At 53.2% G+C, this 21,756-nt stretch overlaps 1 protein-coding gene across 12 annotated transcripts in view; it reads right to left on the reverse strand.

Annotated features, from left to right (window-relative positions):
- MAPT (microtubule associated protein tau) overlaps window positions 1–21,756 on the reverse strand; it is a 103,569-nt gene that overhangs the window by 19,873 nt on the left and 61,940 nt on the right. For 6 of the 12 annotated variants that reach the window (XM_066363117.1, XM_066363115.1, XM_066363116.1 and 3 more), the window contains 4 exons: window positions 16,519–16,584; window positions 9,270–9,325; window positions 5,293–5,425; window positions 1,907–2,172 (listed from right to left, as the gene is read on the reverse strand). In XM_066363117.1, coding sequence (XP_066219214.1) covers window positions 1,907–2,172; window positions 5,293–5,425; window positions 9,270–9,325; window positions 16,519–16,584 — 521 coding nt within the window. Of the gene's footprint in view, window positions 1–1,906; window positions 2,173–5,292; window positions 5,426–6,517; window positions 6,716–9,269; window positions 9,326–11,928; window positions 12,235–16,518; window positions 16,585–21,756 lie in introns of all 12 variants that reach the window. The other 6 variants (XM_066363108.1, XM_066363107.1, XM_066363106.1 and 3 more) reach the window with 2 other exon arrangements.

Raw genomic sequence — 21,756 nt, forward strand, 5'->3', positions numbered from 1 at the left:
TCTCAAACCACACAGCTGCTTCAAAGCCCCTTCTGGAAGGAGACAAACATCTTTACCAAGAGGAACACAGGCTGACATTGCAGGAAGTAATCACGGGCCTGGGGCCATCTGGTGGTCCAAAGACCAGCTCCACCGTGAGGGGTGCCTGGACCCCCCACTGGGCAGGACCAAGGATGGGAAAGACCAGCGGGAGGCCCTGCGGCTCCACAGGGAGCAAAGTGCAGGGTTTCAGGTAAGGCACCCACCTGGACCCTCTAAGATGCTCTCCTTCCAGGCACATGCAGGTCCCACCATGAGTCATAAACAACACCAACAGTGTGGAGGGTGCCTGCTGTGGGGGAGCTGAACTGTCCCGATGAAAAGGGAAACAACGGCTTGGGGTTCTGCTAAGCTCCCCCAGCCCACCAGGGGGCCCACTGCCCCCCAAATGGCACAGACCAGAAGCCCAATACCTCTGTGGTCTCAAGAGCAGAGCCTTGGTCCTCTGTGCCCCACACATGCATCCTCTCCTGCCTTCTCTGTTCCCCTCACTGTTCCCCTCACCGTTCCCCTCCCTGGCGCGGGGTGGGGAGGGCTATGATGGGCTGAACTGAGTTCCATGGAATCATGTGCTGAAGTACTAACTCCCAGGACCTCAGAAAGGGGCTGTATCTAGAGACATGGCCTTTAAGAGTTCATACGTTAAAACGAGCTCATTAGGCCTGACCAGGCAGTGGCGCAGTGGATAGAGCGTCGAACTGGGATGCAGAGGACCCAGGTTCGAGACCCCAAGGTGGCTAGTTTGAGCACAAGCTCATCTGGTTTGAGCAAAACCTCACCAGCCTGGACCCAAGGTCACTGGCTTGAGCAAGGGGTTACTTGGTCTGCTGAAGGCCCACGGTCAAGGCACATATGAGAAAGCAATTAATGAACAACTAAGGTCTTGCAACGAAAAACTGATGATTGATGCTTCTCATTTCTCTCCGTTCCTGTCTGTCTGTTTCTATCTGTCCCTCTCTCTTACTCTCTCTCTGTCTCTGTAAAAATCCAAAAAAAAAAAAAAAAAAAAAAAAAAAAAAAGAGCTCATTAGGGTGAGTCCTAACCCAATAGAAGAAGAGGAGACGGGGACATAGAGACATCCAGAGGAAAAAGATGTGTGAGGACACAGGAGAAGGTGGCCATCTACAAGTCAAGGATAGAGACCTCAGAAATAACCAACCCTTCCACACCTTGACCTCAGACTGCTGGCCTCCAGAACTGTGAGGAAATACATTTTTGTTGCATAAGCCACCCAGTCTGTAGTATTCATGTGTTGGCCCTAGGACACTCATACCATGGGGGGCAGGGACGAGAAGAGGAGGAAAGGGTCCAGACCAGGCCCCACCTCCCTCCCCTCAGGCCCTGAGAAGCTCACGGGTCTCCACCTGTAGGAGATCCCAGCGTTTCATGAACGCGCACTTGCCCCTGGGGGCACCAGTTGTTCAAAAGAAAACCCCAAATTTCCCCAGAACTGAAAGTTAGAGAGAAACCTAACCTAAACAATGCTGACAAATGCCAGTCACCCACCTACAGATCTGTGGTGTCATGTTCTAAACACGGGGCGGGCCAGGGGACCTCCGTGGGTGTTCCCACTTGAGAACCCCCAGGTTATGGAGAACAACCCGTCATTGTTGACACCTGATTGGCACGGGCTGACAGGAAGAAGGAAAGAACCAGAACTTTCCTCCCCTGAGCAGGGCACTCAAGGGCTCCATGGTGACCCCAATAAAGAACCACGACCTCATGGTCTTTCCTTGAAGAGGCCCGGAAGGGGCGTGGGCTGCTATGTGAGGGGCGGAGCCCAGCTATTCTCCCGCCCCTGCCCCAGGTGTGGGCGACCCACGCACCTTCTCCTGGTGTCCGGGGCCCGCACACGCATGCCCTTACCTTCCCGCCTCCTGGCTGGTGCTTCAGGTTTTCAGTGGAGCCAATCTTGGACTTGACGTTCTTCAGGTCTGGCATGGGCACTGGGGCGGTCTGCAGGCGGCTCTTGGCTGACGACGGGGACTTGGGTGGAGTGCGGACCACCGCCACCTTCTTGGGCTCCCGAGTGGGTGGGGTTGGCAGGGATGGGGTGCGGGAGCGGCTGCCCGGAGTGCCTGGGGAGCCAGGGCTGCTGTAGCCACTGCGGTCCCCAGATTTCCCGGATTCACCTGGAAAGGAGGACGGAGTGAGGCCAGAACTGGGAATGGGTGCCTGTTAGCAAAGGCCCCGGGGCTGCCTGTCCTGAGAGTCCGTTTACAGGCTCAGGGCTGGATTAGGGCAGGTGGGAACAGGTTGGGAGCTCAGGAGGCTGCCCCTGAGCTCATATTACAGAAATGTCTTTTCTTCCTGGCCTTGTCGCTGAGGGACAGAGACACCCCATTTCCCAGGGAAGCAAGAGTGTTCACCAAGGACCACCAGGACCCTTTCCTAAAGAGGAAACCGACTCTGCCCCATGGCCCTCGGGTCAAGAGATGGGATCCTACTAGCTGTGTGGTGTCGGAAAAGTCACCTCCCCCTGTCTGAGCTCAGGGGCCTCAGCTCAAAAACGAAAATAATTATAATGCCAGCAGTGAGGGAGGCCAGGTGGGGATGTGTGTACACGTGTTTCATAAAACTCTAGTGCAACTCCAGGAGGCCTTCTCCCGGAATAAGGGCGATGCCAGGACAAGACAGCACCTTCATCTGGATCCATAGGCCCTTTACCCCCAGGGTGAATTTTAAGCTGTTCAGCAAGTGCAGGGCCACTTTCCCACCAGACCCCTACCCAGCCTCCCAGACTCCTTGGGCTCCTTGGGCAGTATGCCTGCTTCATGTCCACCTGCCCTAGCTCTCCAAACAAGCCACGCTCATGCTCGGCTGTTCCCTCCCGAAGAACGCCCGCCCGTCCCCCGTGATGCATGGCAAACACCAGCGCACGTGTCCACACCCCCCAGGAAGGCTGCTGGGCCCAGTCCTCCCCTCACAGTCTGTCCGGGCTCCCTGACACGCACTCCCGTGCCCCACTGCCCTTCCACAGCTTCCTGCTCCAGCCACCATGGGGGTCAGTGTTTCTCCGAGTGAGCCCGGGGACCCTGCGTCAGAGTCTCCAGCTGCGAGGGGGAGTGGGACCTGTATGACGCAGATTCCCGGGCCCCGTTTAGACATATACACAGAATCTCTAGGGTGAGGCCCACAGACTGGTGCGTCCCAGGCTCCTGGGGATTGCTGAGCAGACTGGAGTCTGAGAGCCCCTGGGCTGGACGCTGTGCCCGGGGCACAGAGGCTCAGCTTCCCTCAGCTCTGAGGGTGACTCGTCATAGGGAGAATAAACGGTCCTTCTTAGAGGGTGGATTTCCATGTCTGTTGTTATCCATGTCCTAAGCTCTGTGGCAACGTGCCAAAGGAAGCCTTTTCTCCTTTTCCACCTAAGGAGACACTAGCTGGGGTCTCTGCCTCCAGGCTCAGCCTCGCCCCTACCTCCACCCCCCTGCCCCCCCCCCCCTGCCTCCTCCAGGCACAAGGCTCAAACTTGGTGGTGCCTTCAAACCCTTTCTGTGCCACCTGATTGCAGTGATCCCCGAGCCTGTGCCCTCATCTGAAAAGTGGGCAGTGTGGTCATAGCCCCAGGGCTGTATTTTGAAGAGTGGATGTAGTAACAAGTAAAAGCGTCCAGAGAAGCAGTAGGCTGATTTCACACCCAAACCTTAGTTGGGGACAGTCCACACCTCCAGCGACCACAAACAGCTCCAGGCACATGCTCCCCTGCCCCACCCAACAGCCCTCAGCAGAAGGAAATGAGAACACACAGGATTAGAAAGATCCATCAGACGGACACATCTAAACAAGCCACACACAAGAAGAGGAACAGGAATTCTGACTGTTCCAGTTCGGGCTCAACGAGTGATGCCAATGTTTCAGAAGCAGGTCTTCCAGCTCTAAAAACCTAAGCCGACAAACAGCCACACACAGAAATGGGGGCAGGGGCCCCCCGGGCGAAGCTGACTCAGGATTACCTCTCTCAGATTTTGCCCCTGCAGGGGGTGGTTTTCTCTGTACTTGCTTGGTGGCTTAAAAAGAAAGATCCACAGAAAGCCTTGTTATAATCAAGCTTAAATGGGCCTTAATGAGTTCTTCTCCAGGCTGCAGGCACCCAACCAGACCACGCTGCAGAGGTGAGCCTATCAGGGAAGGCGCTCAGGGAGCAAACAAGGTCAAGGGTGCCCATGGGTGTTCTCTCCACCTGCAGGCTGCCACCCCAGAGCACGCAAGATCCAAAGAGAAATGAAGTGCTCGATTCCAGTTTATGGCTCTAGTTGTATGAGTCAACTGGCATAATGTTAAGTGAAAAAAAAAAGCAGGGTCAAAATCACATATAGACTCCAATCAGAATTCCTTAATTAGCGCATACTGTATGTATTACATACACGAGGAAAACATTACGTGAAAAACCAAGCCAGCAGGCCTCAACGAGAGGCTGTCCTTACAGGCACCACCCCATGGCCAACTCGGGCTGGACGCCACGGCAGAAACATGCTGCAGGTGAAGGGCTGTGAACTGCCACCCAGCCAGCGGGCTGCAGAGATGCCATTGAACCAGCCCAGGCTCCTCCGCAGGCCCCCTGGGCACCACGCTGGAGCCAACGCAGGCCAGATGCCTCCTGAGTTGTGCAGAATCTAAACGCAGTTGCCTGGGACATGTCTCCCGGGCAGCGGAAGAGGGGAGCTAAGCCTGACACTCCCCAACCCCCAAAGAGGCTACTCCTCTCAGTAGCATCCCTGGAAGCAAAATCACTCTATGGAAGCCTTTTCTGCTACTACAGGAGCGCAGGAGGACAGACAGAGCCTGTGACTGCTCAGCTAAGCCCCTCAGGTTCTGTCAGAGGCTCCCTAACATGCCAGCAAGTTGATCCGGGCAGAGGCCGCGCCCTGCGTGTGGCCATGCGCAGTGAGCACCCAGGCTGCACATCTCGGGTGCCGGCTGAAAAACACCTACCACCCACGGGCCCTGGACTAGGGGTCAGAGAAGCTCAGGGAAACCCCTTTCCTGCCACGTGTTAGTCACATGGCTGCGTTTTCCTCATGCTTAACATGAGCTGGTTTGACTTAGCCACGCAAACTCTCAGAACCTCGATTTCTTCATCGATAAAAAGTGGGGATTCGATATCTACCTCAGAAAATTGTCAAGAAGATTACAAAGAAAATGAACATTCTGGTGCTTAAGAAACGGTAGGCATTGATTAGGTCTCAGGGGCTACATACTGTCAAGGCCTTCAGAGACTAGGACTGGACTCCAGAGACTATTCTTCTTACCTGTGCCCGGCGGGGTCTTTGGGGAGGGCGTGGTTTTTGCTGGAATCCTGGTGGCATTGCCCGGGCCTTTCTGGCCTGGAGGGGCCGCTCCCCGGGGTGTGGCGATCTTTGTTCCAGTTTTAGTATCTACCCCCTGTAAACCAAAGGACGGTAGAGTGGTTTTAACGATTGGGAAAGGTCATTGCCACCTGGAGTCAATGCCAGACCCACTTAACCACTTTGACACAAAATGAGGCTAAGATTGGGGCCACCCTTTGCCTGCTAGTGCAACAAACGTCTCCTGTAACCACAAGGGTTGGCTGGGCACACAAACCCACAATGCCACCCAAATGCCAAGTCCTCTGCACACAAACCCACAATGCCACCCAAATGCCAAGTCCTCTGAGTACCATTTCCTCCTAGAGGAACTGTTTACACGTTATCAGCATGAATTGTGTTCATGTATTTTATAAAAAAGGCCACAGAGCGTACAGCGATGATAAGGTTTATTATCTACCAGGGTTGGTCAATATGCAGGACACCAGGAGACCATTCCCATATGGACATCCATTTTCTAACTCTCCTTAGAGATTTGACGGATGGTGGTTGGTTTCCCAGAGGCCCTTGAAGACACTGTTAAACCCGACCGAGAGAGCTAACAGAGCTAGGTCATGTTCCTTTGTTCTCTCGCAAGCAACCCTTAGGTTTCAGGAACTCCTCTGGTGTGCTGAGAGCCCGTGGTGGGTGAACACCGGCATCCGTCAGCAACCGGCCAAAGTGCACAAACACAGCCTGCTGGCTACTGGGCTTGGTTACCCAGTTGATGACCTTGATACATATCACACACTCAAAAAAGCAACTGACGTTAACCAAGGACCTAACGACGATTCAGGAGTGAGTCAACTAGTGTGACAGGCACTGCTGCATAGTGACACTGGTCTCCAACCCAAGAGAGGCCAATCTGGAAACACTCCAGATACCAAAGTCAAGAATGGACGAAGGAACCCAGTCAGAGGGGGGACTGCCACAGCGGGTCCCCTCGGGCGCCGTAGGGGCTGCTGCTATGAGGCACTCAGGGGGAGCCAGAAGGACACCTGGCGCGGAGTTCTCATCCCCATTTCAACCAGAATTTTAACTGTTTTAACATGAGCTTATTTGAAGAAAGGTCTTTCTGGCTAAAAAAGAAAACATACATTTGAAAACCACATTAGAGCAGCCTGATTCTTTTTAAAGGTGTTTTCCTTACCTTGACTTTCATCTCCTTTGTTCCAGAACTGCCAGTTCGGGGTGTGACAGAAGAGACGTGTTTAGGAGAGGAAGATGGCTCTGGGCACACGGCAGGGCTGGAGGGTTTGATCAAAGGGTCTGAGCTACCAGGAGTGGGGCGTTGGGGGCTAAGGCAAGGCCTATTTTTCAGGGTTTTAGCAGAGGAAGGTGTGGATGTCTTAAACATAAACATAAATAAAATCAAAATAAAAGTCAGCACATGGGGGAGGGGAACAAACTGAAAAAGGACAGTAACTAAAAATAAAAAAGGCAGGTAATGGTTTACAGCAGTGATCTCCAAACGGTTTGGCCCATGTAGCCTTAAGAGTCCTCATCAGCAAGAGCAGAGAGTGACCATGCACCCTCATGGACTCCTATTTATCCGTTAACACTATACTCTGATGCCAAAATATGATGTACATTGTAACGCTTACGTGAGACAGAACGTTTAAAAGAGAAGACAAAAAATGGATAGAAGTTCTAGAATGCTCATTCTGTAGCCCATTAGATTTACTTGTGCCTTCCCCACTTTGGAGACCACTGACTTACAGGTGTTTCATGCCCAAAAAGTTGATGGAGATTGCCAACGTAGATGATTCTAGGATGTTTCTCAATAGAACATCTCCAATACGTCACGGTTCAGGAGTGCCCCACTTTCTGCTCAGTTCCACCTCACTGACAGAACCGTACTCGCTAAAATCAGGACTGTGCATGTTCTAAATTGTAAAGACTCTGCCTGACACCACCTAGGTCTCTCTCTCTCTCTCTCTCTCTCTCTCTCTCTCCTCCCTCTATCTCTTTCTGAACTGGTGAATCCTAATCTGACCAATGTTGACTCTGGTACGCATTCCACTTAGGGAAATAGCCTGCGTGGGACGGGTGGCCAATGGGCCAGGTCTCTGTGAGCTGGATGACCTAACAGAGGCAGCTGCACCTGTCGGACAGTGTAGCTGGCACCTGTGGTTTTTCCTAACTGCTTCTTCAGGACTCTGACCAGGATGTGTGGCCCTGGTGGAAGAGGCTTCACCTTTAGGAATAAGACCGAGAGGAGAAGTCTAGAGGTGTTCCAGGGAGAGGGTCTGAACTACTAGAGACTCTATCAGGTTTCTCGAGTTTGTTACTCATCGCCCTTGAATTCCCCATGAAGTGACCGAGACCCTCTGTGTGGCCAGCCTTGGTGAGGAGGATGGCCCAAAGGGTGGAGGAGTGTGAGGAAGGGATGCAAGCAGAGGCCCTGGGGCTGGTGGAAGGAAGAAACGCTGGGCGGGTACCAGCAATCCTCCTTCCCCAGATGTACAAGGTGCTCCCTACCTGGCCAGGTTTCTGAGAGATCTGACCCCTTGCTGTGAGCCTACGAACAGCTCCAGGGCAGAGACATTATACCCATGTGTGGGAATGAATGAATGAATGAATGAATGAATACATGCATGAGGCCAGGAGTCCTCTAAATGTGTATCATGACTGGCAAGCAGCTACTGCTACTGCTTCAAGCACCTAGAGCAGAGCCCCCCAAGTCTCTGCAGGACCCTCAGTTTGTGATGGTCCAGGATCTTGTGATGATGTACCCTGACTTTGTATAGGGCAGGCCCTTCGGGGAGCAGCCCTCGCTATGGTACCACACGCCTAGAGCTACATTCTGCAACTGGGGACTCCATCAGGCTCCGGGACCGATTAAGACCCAGACCCTTCAGGCAGAATTGACGATGAAAATTTTAGGCACCTTTAAGAAAAATAGGTCTTCATCTAGGGCCATTTTTTTTTTCAGAATGCAACAATTTTATTGAAAGAAGAATGCAATTAAACCTGTTGAAAGCTTAAAAGGAGGAAATTAGCTCCCCACAGTGCAGTTACAGGAGCGTTTTCCAAGAAGCAAGGCCATTGAGGCGAGTCAACTCCAGCATTGAGGGCGGCCTGGTGCGGACGCCATGCTGGTGGTGAGCACCGTTCCGCCTGCCATTCCTTTCCGAGGACTGACTACAGCGTGGCATCAAATCACATCCTGGGCAATATGTGAAGACAGGCATCTACTGCACCAGCGCAGCCACACTGTCCACTGGTGTGCGCCAGGTCTCCTTCCTACGTCAGCCGCCCACCCCCAGCTCTGAAACAACCAGCCAACCTGCTCAGAGTTCATGGAAGGCTGGTCTCTCTTCTGAGTCCTTTGCTTGTTCCTACTCCTTGGAATGCCTTTTCCCAGCCCTATCTGACCAACCCTCCTTCACAGGTCCTCTCTTCTAGAGCTTTTCCAGAACCCTCCCCCTTAGGCTGGAGATCACTTCCTTGGTCAATACTTCCTCAACCCCCAAGGATATGGTATTTCCATATATCTTTAATATGTCCACGTGCACACACACACATACATACATACATACACACATGTATGTATGTATATATATTTGCTGAGCCAAGACCTATAGTGGGAACTGTAAGATACACAAAATTTCAAACTTTACTGCAGAAAATTCACACATACCTTCATTTAACGTGAGCACCTTCTTTGACTGCGACTAGGGACACTAATTCATTCACCTGCCGACTGCCCTTCCCTGGCGTATCAAAATGGCTAACTGCTGGAATTTTAAGCTTGCATAAAAGCACAAAGCATTCTGAGAGACAGTTGTACTTCATGACAAATGCTTTCCACATATTATATATAAAAATTAATTCAGACACAAAGCACGGCTTCTCGATAAACTCGACGACAGCACAGTTTCACAGTATTGCCAGCTTACCTTCGCTTTCTTGTCATCGTTTCCAGTGCCATCTTTGCCTTTACTGACCATGCGAGCTGAGAAAATGTAAAACGAGAATGTACGTTACTTGCACAGCTCATGCAAAGAGACCACGTCACTGGGCTGATTTCTCAGGAGAGTGCAACGTGCTTTGTTGGGCTCAGTGGAAACCACTGATTTTCCTTCCCCTTGAATCTATTAGGTCTCTTGTTGTTAGTATCAACACAGCACACTGGGGTCACTGCTTGGAGCACCCTGACAAGGGGGCAGCCGGCTGGCCATGGGTGGGGACATGCAAGAGGACAGAGAGGAAACTGTTTGGGGCAGACATTGGTGCAGGGAAGGCAGGTTTTCTCACAGGCTCTCTTCCTGCCTCTGCCTGAATCAGCTTTCCCCAGCTGGGCCCAACTCCTCTCCAAGGAGGTGCACTTGGAAGTCCCAGGGCCACAGAAGGGGCAGATCTGCCAGGTCCTGGCCCCAGCAGGACCCCCTGCTCATGCTGTCACTCAAGGGTCAGGGTGAGTGAGTTGTCTTCCCAGGCCCCTCACTAATGGGGTCTTGGGGCACCAGCCCAGCTATTCCCCCCACGAGCCCACCCTACCCTTGACCCAATCCAGAGGGTCTTCTCATCGCCTGTACGGCCTCCCAAGGGGCTAATCCTTGCGATTTCCCCAAATTAGCTATAAACTGGTTAACGTAAAATATCCTACAGATAACTCTAGATTTTAGGACTAAACCATTGACAGCCTTTGTGTTTAGAAAGCCACAGCCCCCAGTGAAATCAATCCACTCGTCTACCAACATCATCTCTACCTTATCTCTTCTTCTATTGACATTCATTGTTGAGGACTGACTATAGATATGTCTTTGGCTTCAATATCCTATGCCCCTTGCCCCAAGGACAATGAGCTTCCTGGAGCTGCTTGCTGGCTACCAGAGGCTGGATTTTTAGAGTGACCAGCATTGATGATCTGGCCCAGAGGTTTTCAAACTTGACTGTGAAGAATCACTAGGAGAGGTTGTTAAAATACAGATTCCTGAACCCACCCTGACACTCTGTAAGCCTAAGATGGGGCCCAGTAATCTGAATTTTAGGAAGACCCCCCCCCACCCCCTGCCAGGTGAACTTGATTCATATTCTTTCCCCAGATCAACCATCATCATGCATGTCACACCCACAGCATCTGCTAGATCAGGATTTCCCAAATTGGAGTGCTACTGAACAGGCTCTCTTCCAGGAGATGTAAGCAGGTGAGATCGAATAACTTTGGGATGTTCATACTATGGGCCTTCTCGGAGGGTCAGAATGTGCATTAGAAGATGAAGGCCACTGACAAGTCCTGCACCAGCAAACCCTACTGAACTTTGTTTAAAACTTACTGGACCCTGGAACTGTTTTTCCCTGGACACACCTATCGGTATCCAGTGGACCAGGATACAATAAAACACCATTTTCAGGAAACAGTGTTGTAATCTGTCCAAGCCACAGTTATTTGTCCCCTACTATTTTGGAACTTAGGATATTTTAAAACAGGATACAGAATTTTTTTTTTCTGTTTAAAAATTTAAATACAGCTTCCTTCACCTACAACATTTCCAAGTTTGCTTGACAAGTAGGACCTAATCGCAATTCAACAGATGTTTGCAGTTGATAGCTTAAGTAGCACCAATTTCTGAACCCTGAAAATAATTCTAAAATGCTAAGGGTCCTAAATGAATGAATGCACCTGACTTGTGGCCACGAAGCCTCCTCTGGGATGTAAACTGTCTCCGCCCTGACAGGACCCAGAGACATGACACTTGGGAACTGTCCCTCCCACTGCTCCAGGCCCCAAAACCCTGCTGTGGTCTTGCTTCCCAGGACCCCAGACGGGGCTGGAGCTGCGACCCTGAAATCCCAGCACAGGTTCTGTGGAAGGAGGGCGAGGTGCTTTGAATAGGAAGATTTTGCTCCTGCTCATTGTCTCTCCTGCCGCCAGGCAGGGCCAATGGGGGTGGGAGTTGTTGGACCAAAGGCTCAGGGTGGCTTGTATATGTCACCTCTGCATCTCTGGGCTGGGAGGGACACTTCAGAATCTCCGGGAAGTCACTGGGCGGACAGGGAGGGGCGTCCTTTCAGAGCAGACCTACCTAGATTCTGAACCTAGCTTGGTCACATAGGACTCGGTAACCTTCAGCAAGTCACTTTACCTCTCTGAGCCTCAGTTCTCTCATCTGCAAAGTGGGGCTAATTACACACACTTGGGAGGGTTGGGAAGATTCTAGACAATAAATTTAAGGCACATAGTAGGCCCTCCAGTGGGAGCAGCTGTTATCCTTTCTGGAGAGCAGCCCACCAACCTCCTGTGGACTGCGGGACCATTGTGGGTGAACCAAGTGACCAGAGAAATGAACAGAGCAGAAAGCACTGGGCGGGGGTGTTGGTGACATGCAGAATGGCGGGCGAGCGTGACAGGAGCACGTGCTTCCAGAGCCTGAGGGGCAGGAGGCGGCCGCGGGAGGGTGAGCAGCAGATCCCAGGAGATGGGTTTAGTGGCTGTCCCTAGGAACCTTGGAAGCGGCAGGAGTCAAGGGGGGGCCGGAAGCTCAGTGGCAGTGCCAGCAGCCTGGGTGGCACACGAGGTCACCAGGAAGGAGCGAAGGAGCTCTGTACACAGACCTTTGAGTTGAGGGACCCGGCTGACGGGCTTCCCTGGTAGACCAGCTGCACGCTGCTTTTCAGATGGTCGTGGAGTGTCAGTCTTTTCTGTGTCCTCTCCCTCAGAGGGGCTCCGAGGCTCTTGATCCTCTCTAGGGGACCCCGGAAGTGCAGCCCCTTTCAAGTCCAACTCTGAATCTCCCTGTTCCTTCTGTACATTGGCTTTGATTTCCACGTGGAACGTGAACTCGGGGGGCCCGTCATGCCCTTCCACAGTGGGCCCTATGCTGGGCCCGTTGGGCTCTGAGACGAGGGGCTCTGTGAAAACTTTGGAGAGGAAATCGACAGGAAGGGGGATGGCACCCTCAGCTGGGGAGCCGGGGGTGCCAGTGGCTTCTCTGGAAACTGTCTGGGGGGGTGGCCCGCCTCGGGTTGGGGAGCTCTGCAGCCGCGGGCAGACCTGGGCGGGAGGGGAGCCCCGGGCCGAGGACTCGTCAATGTCCCGGTCTTCATCGACCTCCTCACCCCTCAGCCTCTCTTTGCCCTGGTCCCCCTTCAGCGTCAGCCTCTCCTGGTGCAGATCTCCCAAAGGCTGGCGCTCCAGCAGCCCCAGGCTACGGTGACTTCCCTTTGTGTCCTCAGACTCTGTCCCCAAAGGCTGATATGTAGCTTCTCTGGGGCCTTCCAGCAGGATGGGAGCCCCAGGCATGTTGGACATGCGCTGGTGGGTCAGACCCAGGGTCCTCGGACCTGTGGCCTCACCTCCACGCCACCTTGGCTCTCTGAGGATGCCTTCCTGGAAAACCTTGGCACTGCTGGGTTCTGTCTGCAGGTATCCAGGGGAGGTGGGCTTTGGAAAAGCCACCTCTTCCTCGGCCCGGTCCCCTTGTTTTGGTCCCCACTCCTGGTGGGGCTCCTGAAGGCCTCCTGTTGGAGGAGGCGGGTGGCAGATGGGATGATGCTGAGAATGATGAGAGACTAGGATGGGGCCTTCTGGCTGTTTCTCTCCCAGAGGCAGCATGGAGACCCCAGAAGCTTCTCCGCTGTGTCTAGGCTGACTCTGAGAGCTAAGCCCGCAGGCCAGGGGCCGCTCAGGAACCTCCCTCTGCTCACCGGGAACTCTCAACTCCTCTGGGTTTGAAGAGGCAGCGGCGGCAAAAGGTTAGCAAGGGCTCACTGATTGTTTAAGAGGGAGCACACTTGTTTCTTAAAATGAGAAAAGGACATTTAAACAATATCGCAAGCCCACCCACACACTCTGTGCTCACCCTTGTGGCTTTTGTTTGTTTGGAATGAGTTCTCTTGGTCTACCTGCCACCAACTCTGGGTGACTCTGGTGAGCACCTTCCCTCTGTGGACCTCAGTTTTCTCATCTTGGACCTGGTGGCTGCCAATGCCCCATCCAGCGCCTACAGTGTTTGTCTGCCTGTCACAGGCTCTGGCTGGCTCAGCACACATCAGCACATGGGACCTGGCGTGGGTGCAGTGAGGACCCTTTCCCCCTTCCCTCTCTCTCTATTCCCCATTTTGCCAAATGAAACCAGCAGGGACCCACAAACCAACCCTGCTTCAAGCCCGTGCTCTGATAGATAGAGAAAATCCAGTTTCTCATTTTCAGAGCTCAAGTCTACTAACAGATCTGCTGTAAGAGTCCTGTAAACAGAAAAACCATTCCGATTTATCCAGGTCACGGAGCGTGGATGGACCTTTTGCATAAGGCGAGACAGATCTCAGCAACGGGCTCTGCGTGGCCAAGTTGCCAGCCCATGGGGGGTGCCGCTCACATCTGGTCACACAGTCTGCTGTGTGCCAACCCCGCTGATGAAGGGCACACTTCATTATTTTTCTGGTTCATTCTTGTGAATCCTTAAAGGATCTGACTGTGTATTAAGGACAGGAAAGTAGTTCTCTTGGTTCTTCTAATGAACATTTTTTAAAAACTCCCAACCCTTTGACATTTCTTTTTACTCCCAACAGAATAACCCATACAACTTCCTAGGTCTCCTCTCAACAAAACCTAGAACCCCGAAGGATTCAAGAATAGAGGGATTCAAGAATAGAAGGGGAGGGAAGGTAGGTGGGAGAATGTATGCGTTTACACGTGTGCGGTTATCCATACACATGGGTAACACGTGACTGTCCCTCTCTCACCAACCCAGCTGGACTCTGTGCTGCTGCTCACAGCCGAGGGGCCCCGGCCACGCGCACTGTCACCCCCTACCCCAAGCTGGGCCTCAGACTCACGCCCCCATTCATTTTGTGTTCTTAGCACCCCCCAGTGCCTGTATACAGTTGGTGATCAGTAAATGAATCCTGCATGGATAAACGGAAGTCAGGACAATGTGTGGATTTTGGCTTTTGTCAGGATCTACAGGCACCTTACTGGGGCCCTTGGTCAGCTTCCAGGAAGAACCGCTCCAACAACAGCGATGTAGGAAGCAAGGTCGGTAGGAAACAACCTGAGCAGATGCCTCAGCTCCATGACTTCCTAGCCACCAACCAGCCCAACAGATTAGGGGTGGTGGGGGCTGCTGGTCATCATGCCCCTCCCCCCAACAGGCCAGGTCTCCACCGCCTTCCAGAATAAGCCTCCCTCCTAGACCTTCCTAGAAACTGCTCTTGATCGGGATGTTACTGTATGCTGATATATGCAAGAGGAGACCTATGCAAAGACCCTTATTAAAAAAGAGACAGGGGCATCGCATGGGAATAGTAAACATACCTGAAAAGTCAGCAGTATATGATTGTACCGTGCATGTGTGTGTTGATGGGCGAGGAATTTAACAATGTAATTATACCCCTGGGGGAAGGAGCCAGGCCAGGAGAATATTCTATTTAGTTCCCAGGATACTATAAAGTGCTTAGTCAATATTAACCAAAACAATTACCAGGGGTGGAGGTACGAGGTCAACAACATCTGGGTAAGTGGTGTGATTGCTTCCGGGGTCCAGATGAACTGTCCCCCACTCCCCTTTCAGAAGGCCTGGTCCTCCTGACACTTATAGAAGAAAGGCCTACCCCTGAGGGTGAGCGGGCCAGGGCTGAGGCCTTCCCACGCCTCTCTCTCAGCATATTTCAGCCCCACCCTGAGGCACCTGTCTCGTAGTACTTCCTGAACACAGGCTGCTGGGCGTTTTCCTTATGCAGCAGGAAAGAGCAAGAGTGAGGCCTCACAATTGTGCTTTTGTTCACATGGCTCTTCTTAAATCGCAGTGTTTCAATATGAAACAGACCGCAGGCCTTGGGCAACTGAAGTGTGTCTGTGGATCACCAGTGTGTCACAGGGTTTCACTGGCCACTTGGACAAGCAGCCCCAGTTGAGGCATTAAACATGGGACTGGGAGCGGAGGTAGAAACCTCCGTGTTTTCACAGGTTTGGTGCCAAGTTCCCTGTGCGCATGTCACCTGGTGCTCGTCTGTGTAACTATGTGGTTCTAGGCCACTGTCAGAGAAATTTAAAAATTCAGTTAGCACAATAGTAAAATTTCCAGAAGAGCTATTGGTCTGGTACCTTCATTATGTGGAATATGTTTTAGGGGCATGTGGACACAGCCTGCAATAAAAATTCATAGAAAAAACTAAGTTCACTTCTTTTCATGGAAATAAATGGTCATTTCCAGAGGTTATTGCCTAAGCCTCTAATATTGCCTAAGCTGGAAAGCCATGACCTATAAGAAACAGGAGGCAGGATTCCAGTTATTTATCACAAGGTTCCCCCTTATATTAATTAGCACTTCTAAAATATTTGGAAACTCTTTATAAGCTTGAGAACAAAAACACACTTTTCTGAGCCACGTGAGATGAGAAACATTAGCCCACTACTAGGCAGTCACCCCGGCGAGCGGGAATGCGTAGCTAAGCCTCAAAACACCCTCAGTGAGACCCTTCTTTGGGCTTGGACACCTCCTAAAGCCAGGCGGCCTCAGTGCCAAGCACGGGCTCAATCCCGCATCATTTTCTGCAGAAAGAACAGCATCTCCCCGGCTCTTCTGCAGTATAGAAGCTTCCATATTACACAGTAGATCTGCACTTCACTTCTACAGTAAATGATAGAAAACAAACCCAGCCCATGTTGTATCAGAGGTCTCCATTTCCTAAGATAAAGAATCTCCAGGTTTAAAAAAAAAATTAAGTTCTTAAAGCATTTATGCTAAATGACTATAGAAAGTTGCTTTTCTCGAACACAGCAGTTTTGGTCCCTGAGAAGAAAATCCTAACAAGGTTTGAAGTCTGCACAGGAGAACGCTGACGAGAAATGGCGTGGCGGTGGGATAGACCAGAGAGGACACAGCCGACAGGGAGAACTGCCCAATGCACATATTTGCGTTCCTGTTGGATCGTCAGCCTCTACTCCTTAGGCTGGACAAGGCCAGCTGTTTTTCAGAACACTAAATACCTTATGAATGACTCAGCAATAGTGTTAGAAAAAAAAGTGTTAGAGCTCTTTCTATATTTGAACAGCTCATCTTTAATAAGCACCACCATCTAAAAATCTGGATCCGTGTATTATGGCCCCTGTCCCGATTCTCTTTTCAGGGTGGAGTCCGTCTGAGTGTCCCCATCTCCCTTCCCCAAACCCCCAAGCCTTGGCAGGCGACTCTAGCCACTGACCTTGAGTCACATGTCCAGCAGCTTGGTCTTCCAGGCTGGGGGTGTCTCCGATGCCTGCTTCTTCAGCTGGTTTATGTGTCAGCAAGTGAAGGAGACAGAAACACAGACAGTTACTATGTGCTAAACACCAAGCCCTCTGCATCTTCCAGTATTTTTCTGAAAATATTAAAAAAAAAAAGGCACCTCTCACAGGTACCAAGGGTCTGCATTTCTGACTCTGGAAATGTTATCGCTGGGGTGACGATAAAAACAGTTCATTGCACAAACCTACACACCACACACCTTACAGGGCCACAGTCCAGTGGGAGAGATCTTCCCCACAGGGGGCCCAGGGTCCTGAGTGCCCCACTTGACAAAGACACACAGGACGGGTGAGGTCAGAAGAGCAACTTGCTGTTCAGTAGCTGCCACGGGCCCCAGGTCCGAGGGAGGCTGCAGGCCCAGCCCCGGCTCAGGGCAGAGGTGCAGGGAAGGACTAGGTGTGGGCTGTGGAGTCAGGCTGGGATTCACACCCAGGTACCATTACTGACTTAACCTCTCTGAGCCTCCATTTCCTCCTCTCAAACCCCGAGGTGATGATACCGGTTGGTCGTGTGGGAGAGTGGTGAGGATTAACACGAAAATTGTGTGAACATGTTTAGCAAAGTGCCTGGTGTATGGCAGGTGCCCCAAAGCTAGCTGGTTCCTTTTTTCCAAACTACTGGGCAAACCTTTTAACTGCATGCCCAGAATAGGGCTGCCTGGTTAAAGGGAGGCCAGCAGTGTCAGGGAGTAGCTTCTGGGGTGTCTTGGGCTCCTGCTTCGGGAACCACAGCTCATCCCACGTAAAGAGACTGAGAAAAGTTCCTGCACATCAGCAGTGGTACTGACATCAGTAAGCTTCATACAGTGCCAAGTTAGGTCTCAGAATAAATCAGGGTATTGCTGCAGGACAATGAATGTAAGTGCTCAGACAAAAAGTCTATAAGGCTAGTTAGCCACACATTCACATGCACTGGCCTCATGACCCCAGTGACAGAGAGGCCACCACCCCTGAGAAATGCCTGTAAGTTGTTGGCTGGGCCACCAGTCATTTCTCCCAGCTCTGCAATGACTCAGTCTCTATGCCTAAAACAGAAATGACAAGTCACTACCACTAGCCAGCACAAGCCCACTGTGGAGAGCATGGAGGAGAGAAAAGAAAGCCTCCCTGGGTCTCTGGACAGCGACATGATGGCCCTTATAAACATCTCGCCCACTAGCTGTCCCGCAGCAGCCATGGTGGGAGTGGCAGGGACTAGCCACGGGCTTGGGAAACTCCCTGTCTGCCAAGCTCATAGGCACAACCACCCTCCGGGTCCCTGCGAGCTGACACTGTGCTGCCCAGGAGGTCTCACGGGGACTGTTCCGTGTCTGACCCTGTGCTGCCCAGGAGGTCTAACGGGGACTGTTCCGTGTCTGACACTGTGCTGACCTCGTGTCTGACCCTGTGCTGCCCAGGAGGTCTAACGGGGACTGTTCAGTGTCTGACCCTGTGCTGCCCAGGAGGTCTCACGGGGACTGTTCCGTGTCTGACCCTGTGCTGTCAGGAGGTCTCACGGGGACTGTTCCGTGTCTGACACTGTGCTGACCTCGTGTCTGACCCTGTGCTGCCCAGGAGGTCTAACGGGGACTGTTCCGTGTCTGACCCTGTGCTGTCAGGAGGTCTCACGGGGACTGTTCCGTGTCTGACCCTGTGCTGTCAGGAGGTCTCACGGGGACTGTTCCGTGTCTGACCCTGTGCTGTCAGGAGGTCTAACGGGGACTGTTCCGTGTCTGATACTGTGCTGCCCAGGAGGTCTAACGGGGACTGTTCCGTGTCTGACACTGGGCTGCCCAGGAGGTCTAACGGGGACTGTTCCGTGTCTGACACTGGGCTGCCCAGGAGGTCTAACGGGGACTGTTCCGTGTCTGACACTGTGCTGCCCAGGAGGTCTAACGGGGACTGTTCCGTGTCTGACCCTGTGCTGCCCAGGAGGTCTAACGGGGACTGTTCCGTGTCTGACACTGTGCTGCCCAGGAGGTCTAACGGGGACTGTTCCGTGTCTGACACTGTGCTGCCCAGGAGGTCTAACGGGGACTGTTCCGTGTCTGACACTGTGCTGCCCAGGAGGTCTCACGGGGACTGTTCCGTGTCTGACACTGTGCTGACCTCGTGTCTGACCCTGTGCTGCCCAGGAGGTCTAACGGGGACTGTTCCGTGTCTGATACTGTGCTGCCCAGGAGGTCTAACGGGGACTGTTCCGTGTCTGACACTGTGCTGCCCAGGAGGTCTCACAGGGACTGTTCCGTGTCTGACACTGGGCTTCCCAGGAGGCACAGCTCCAAGCATAGATTCAGTGTGAGTTTCTGACAAGGTAATGGAAGGAAAGCTCAGAGTGACAGCAAGTCCAGAGCAATGGCACAGAGAGCCTGGAGACAGAGAGCATGAGGAGGCATGCCAGGTGATGTCACCACATGGCACTGGGAAGTTGGCAGTTTTCACGTGCCGATGCAAAGTTGTAATATCCTGGCCCTGGTGCAAGTCAGAAATTGGTGGGTGCCAATAACTCTGACGACCCCCAGTGCCAGTAAGGGAGGGCTCAGAGGAGTCACAGGGAGGGAGGGTGTGACAGAGCTCACCATCACATCACTATATATCCACTCTATTTCCTTGAAGCTCCAAGACACAGGGGCTCCCAACTCAGCGTGGCAGGGATTCCTGCAGGGAGTGGCCATACTACACCCACAAATGAACTTCAAATGAGAAGTTTTCACCAGAACACCAAGATACAGAACGTGGGACCTGCCCAATTGAAGCGCTAAACTAAGGTACATATTGTCAAAGCCAACAGCTGAAAAAATGTCCCCCAAGTCTAAAACCTCCCATCTCCCTGAGGAGGGAGAGGGGAGAAGATAGAGGGGGAGGGTCCCATCTCCCTGAGGAGGGAGAGGGGAGAAGATGGAGGGAGGGTCCCATCTCCCTGAGGAGGGAGAGGGGGGAAGATGGAGGGAGGGTCCCATCTCCCTGAGGAGGGAGAGGGGGGAAGATGGAGGGAGGGTCCCATCTCCCTGAGGAGATAGAGGGTGGAAGATGGAGGGGAGGGTCCCATCTCCCTGAGGAGGTGGAGGGGAGAAGATGGAGGGAGGGTCCCATCTCCCTGAGGAGGTGGAGGGGAGAAGATGGAGGGAGGGTCCCATCTCCCTGAGGAGGTGGAGGGGAGAAGATGGAGGGAGGGTCCCATCTCCCTGAGGAGGTGGAGAGAGAAGATGGAGGGAGGGTCCCATCTCCCTGAGGAGGTGGAGGGTGGAAGATGGAGGGGAGGGTCCCATCTCCCTGAGGAGGTGGAGGGTGGAAGATGGAGCAGTGGGTATTTTTGAGGAGGATTTCTTTGGAGAAAACACATTGAGGGGTTGGCCATGTGGCTACCCTCCCATCAATCCCAGTGAGAGGGGTTCAGGCCCCACGTGGAGACGCTTGTGTGTGTGTGGTCTCCGGTTACCGACATGGTGGGTTGCTGTCAGAACGCAACCTGGGAGAAGCAGAGCGGGAGAGACAGGCTGGGCCTGCTCGGTCGGGGACAGAGGAGCGTGGTGCTGGCCCTGCTGTCAGTCCTCATACCACAGTTTGGGCAAAGAATGTCCGTGTTTCCCACGGACCTGCTATGGGCACAGGGCAGCGACAGTGTGGGGACGCTTTAGACCACGTCCAGGAGGTCACCAACAGGAGCAAGCTGACCTCAGCAGAGGTGCGGCTGGAGGCGGATCTTTAGCCCCCAAGGAGCAGAGGAGAATCAAGTGCACAGGGAGAGATCTTCAGGGGGGATAACCGGGTGGGAGGAGTCTGGAAGAATTCAGAAAAGGTCCACACAGAGAAAGAGTCACCTTTAAACCCTGCAGAGAGTATGGAGCTAGCCGCTCTCAGCAGTGCCGCTCAGTCTCGCAGTCTCCCATCCTCTCCCCCTCCCCAGCCAGAGGGGGGGTCTGCTACCCTGACCGAGCTCTGGCCTTTACACAGAGTGGGCACGCAGTCTCCCATCCTCTCCCCCCTCAGCCAGAGGGGGGGTCTGCTACCCTGACCGAGCTCTGGCCTTTACACAGAGTGGGCATGCAGTCTCCCATCCTCTCCCCCCCCAGCCAGAGGGGAGTGCTGCTACCCTGACCGAGCTCTGGCCTTTACACAGAGTGGGCACGCAGTCTCCCATCCTCTCCCCCCCCAGCCAGATGGGAGTGCTGCTACCCTGACCGAGCTCTGGCCTTTACACAGAGTGGGCACGCAGTCTCCCATCCTCTCCCCCCCCAGCCAGAGGGGGGGTCTGCTACCCTGACCGAGCTCTGGCCTTTACACAGAGTGGGCACGCAGTCTCCCATCCTCTCCCCCCCCAGCCAGAGGGGAGGCTGCTGCCCTGACCCAGCTCTGGCCTTTACACAGAGTGGGCATTCTAACTGGCATTTGCAGACTGTGTTTTGTGACTAAGAAGACGAAAGTCCTTTCGATGACCTAGGAGTGACGGAACGTGGGCTAGCGTTTTCATTCCAGGCAGGGGAGGAGTCCCACCACAAAAAAATTACTGTGAAGGACGAAAATCAAGAGGCTCATGATCTCATCCCATGAGTCGTCCCTCGGCCTTCCAACAACCTTCACTGCCAAGGATGAGACCTGCTGGGCTTCGAGAACATCCCCTTCTACCCATCTCAGAAGACCCACTCGCACAGCTGAAACTGCCTTGTAGGGCCGGGTGGTGCTGCTTGGCCCCTGCATGGTGTGCTCAGCAGAGGGAGCCCCGGGAAAGGCTGTGGCTTCCCTGGCCCCTGCATGGTGTACTCAGCAGAGGGAGCCCCGGGAAAGGCTGTGGCTTCCCTGGCCCCTGCATGGTGTGCTCAGCAGAGGGAGCCCCGGGAAAGGCTGTGGCTTCCCTCGTGGCTGCTGTGAGAGCCGCCTGCATCTCCCCACTCTCCACTGCTGGTGAAATCCTGTCCGGGATTCTTCTGCATCTCTTGTCGAGCACCCTCCAATCACCAAGCCGAAGGCTGGAGTCTTTACATAACCTCAGTGGAGGAGACGGGGAGGAAATGACAGCGGAGCTCCAGGCTGTGCTAGACATTTCCTCAGGGCCCGGGCAGCTCGTGACTCTGGTGGCCCCGAGTCCAGAGCTATTTCTGGTTGGTGCCTAGATGTCTGAGCTATTCTCCATCATCCATGTGGACAGGACAGCCTCGTCATGCCTGTTCTATCTATGC

The sequence above is a fragment of the Saccopteryx leptura genome, chromosome 2, assembly GCF_036850995.1.
Source record: "Saccopteryx leptura isolate mSacLep1 chromosome 2, mSacLep1_pri_phased_curated, whole genome shotgun sequence".
Taxonomy (NCBI): Eukaryota; Metazoa; Chordata; class Mammalia; order Chiroptera; family Emballonuridae; genus Saccopteryx; species Saccopteryx leptura.